Source organism: Austrofundulus limnaeus, unplaced genomic scaffold (assembly GCF_001266775.1).
Source record: "Austrofundulus limnaeus strain Quisiro unplaced genomic scaffold, Austrofundulus_limnaeus-1.0 Scaffold53, whole genome shotgun sequence".
NCBI lineage: Eukaryota > Metazoa > Chordata > Actinopteri > Cyprinodontiformes > Rivulidae > Austrofundulus > Austrofundulus limnaeus.
The window spans coordinates 1,520,936-1,523,081 of record NW_013952455.1 but is presented as its reverse complement, the minus strand read 5'-3'; the positions used below and the strand labels follow the sequence as shown (position 1 = coordinate 1,523,081).

General features: G+C 40.8%; 1 protein-coding gene across 1 annotated transcript; it reads right to left on the bottom strand.

Moving 5' to 3' along the window:
* Positions 1 to 111: 111 nt before the first annotated feature.
* On the bottom strand, positions 112 to 2,146 carry LOC106517839 (trafficking protein particle complex subunit 5). Its single transcript, XM_014008871.1, has 3 exons — positions 2,106 to 2,146; positions 999 to 1,278; positions 112 to 922 (listed from the first exon to the last, which is right to left on the bottom strand). The coding sequence occupies exons 2-3, from the start codon at positions 1,266 to 1,268 to the stop codon at positions 626 to 628; spliced, it is 567 nt and encodes a 188-aa protein (XP_013864325.1). The 5' UTR covers positions 1,269 to 1,278; positions 2,106 to 2,146; the 3' UTR covers positions 112 to 625.

Genomic DNA, 2,146 nt, shown 5'->3' with positions numbered 1-2,146 from the left:
ACACACACACACACACACACACACACACACACACACAATGACAATATTGAAAACACAAACTCATTTAAATATTCCTGTTCAACTTCAACATAAAAAAACAACAAAATCCACTACTTTCTTTTCCAGTTCATTGCCTTTTGTTTGGTTAAGATTACAATTTATTCATTAATTAGTGGATAACAGTGTGAAATGATGTAAATGAAAAAGTTAAATGTAAACAGACTGCAGTTAAACAGTGTTTTTCTGGTCCACTCAAAATCTTTTTACGTCACATTCACCAACTCATGGATAACAGTAGGTGCTCTTCCATCCTGAGCCACAACCACCCAGGTCACGGTACAGGACCTACACTCAGCTGGTTTCACTTTAGAATCAGAACAATCAGTTTTATCGTCCACCGGATGAGATTTTTATGAGCTGCGTTACGTAAAATCATGAATAAAAACAAAGTTTTGCACTGTTTCGTGAGGTAAAACCATGTTTTCTGCTCTACACAAGGATTAGTGCAGAGCTGTTATCTACAGAGGCTCATCAGCGATCAGTCAGAAGCTGAGCCGCAGATATTCTCACATCAGGACCAGACTCCAACCCCGGACCGATTCACCCCTCCCTCCCCTGTCGTCTATTATCTGCCGTCCAGGGCCTTGTCCCTGGCTATAACTGACTCATTGAACTTTATCATCAGAGTGGTGCCCTTGTGCCAGTGGGCGGTGACCTTGGCGGGGAAGCCGCTGTGCGTGAGGATGGCCTCCACCACGCCTGCAGTGAAGGCGGCGCAGTTCAAGCTGCTGTTCTCTTTGGGCACAGAGATGTAGGCGTTGATGAGCGGGTCTTTCTCGATGATGTAATAAGTCTTGTCGTCGTCGTTGGCCTGCTCCAGCTTGTCGGCCTCCTTCCCAAACAAAGACTTCCAAACGTTAACCTGAAAAACAGATACTTGTTAGTTTTTAAGTAAAATAAGAATTGAATCAATGTTTTTTTTTTTTAAAGCAGCTCACTTTGATGAAGAGCAGCATGTTGAGCACTTTGGTCTCCCTCTTCCCGTTCTTCTCCCTCAGCACCAGCACATCCAGCATGATGGCTCCCACCCTTTGGCCCATGTCTGCCAGCCGCGCCTGCAGCTCCGACACCGAGTACACGCGGCTCTGACAGTACTGGACCATCTCGGAGAACAGCAGAGCGAAGGCGCTCAGACTCACCTCCGTCTTGGGTCGGCTCAGGGGCCGCTCCAGGATGGTGGACTTCCCTCGAGTGAACCGCGTGTCCATTTCCTGTTGTCTGGGAATGATGTCAGAGACACATTTAGTGTGTTTATCAGTTACGGAAAAGACCAGAAGTCCATAAAATTTGCATCAAGCTGTTTTAGTGCAGGAACTGGGAAATTGTTTTCATACTGGCTGTAAGCTGGTCAAACCTTTCTGATCAAACATCATGTATGTATCATCAGTTTAGACATTTTCACAGGGTTAGAGCAAACTAACTGGAGACACTCAACATGAACAGAAATATTTTTCATATATATTTTAAGAGGTTTGTCTGTAAGTGAAATACATTATATTCAGTTTAATGCAACTTATAAAAAAACAGAGTTTACTATGCATCTCTCTTGAAACAGTGCAGATGGATTAAGTGCACCATCTGTAGGCATTTATTTACATTTTCCCCGATTGTTTACAGTGGTTTGATCCTAATAACGGTATTATTTTTTTGAACTGCTTTTTTAATCTAAGTAAATATTTGAGAGCATTTTACAATTTTCATTGTATTATTTGTCATTGACAAAAAAGACTCTTTGATTCAATAATTTTAAATCCTAAAACAGCCGATTTTTTTGTTAATTTAATAAACCACCAAACTAAAGACTTGCATACTTTAAAACATATATTTATATACACAACAAATGGGCAGAAACAACATCTGCATGAGTAATACTAAAAACATTTTTGTTTCATCAAATCAAATTGCAGCCGACAAGCTGAGATGTTAGCCCCAGATGTTCAGTGAAGAAACGCTGTAAGCAGACATCTTTCCAAACACCAGCTAAAAAACTCATTATATTACTTAGGATGCTTTACAACAAATAAGTAGTATTAAAATAAACGCACCTTTTTGTGTGTTGATGCTGTTTCCGTGTTTTCTTCTTCGT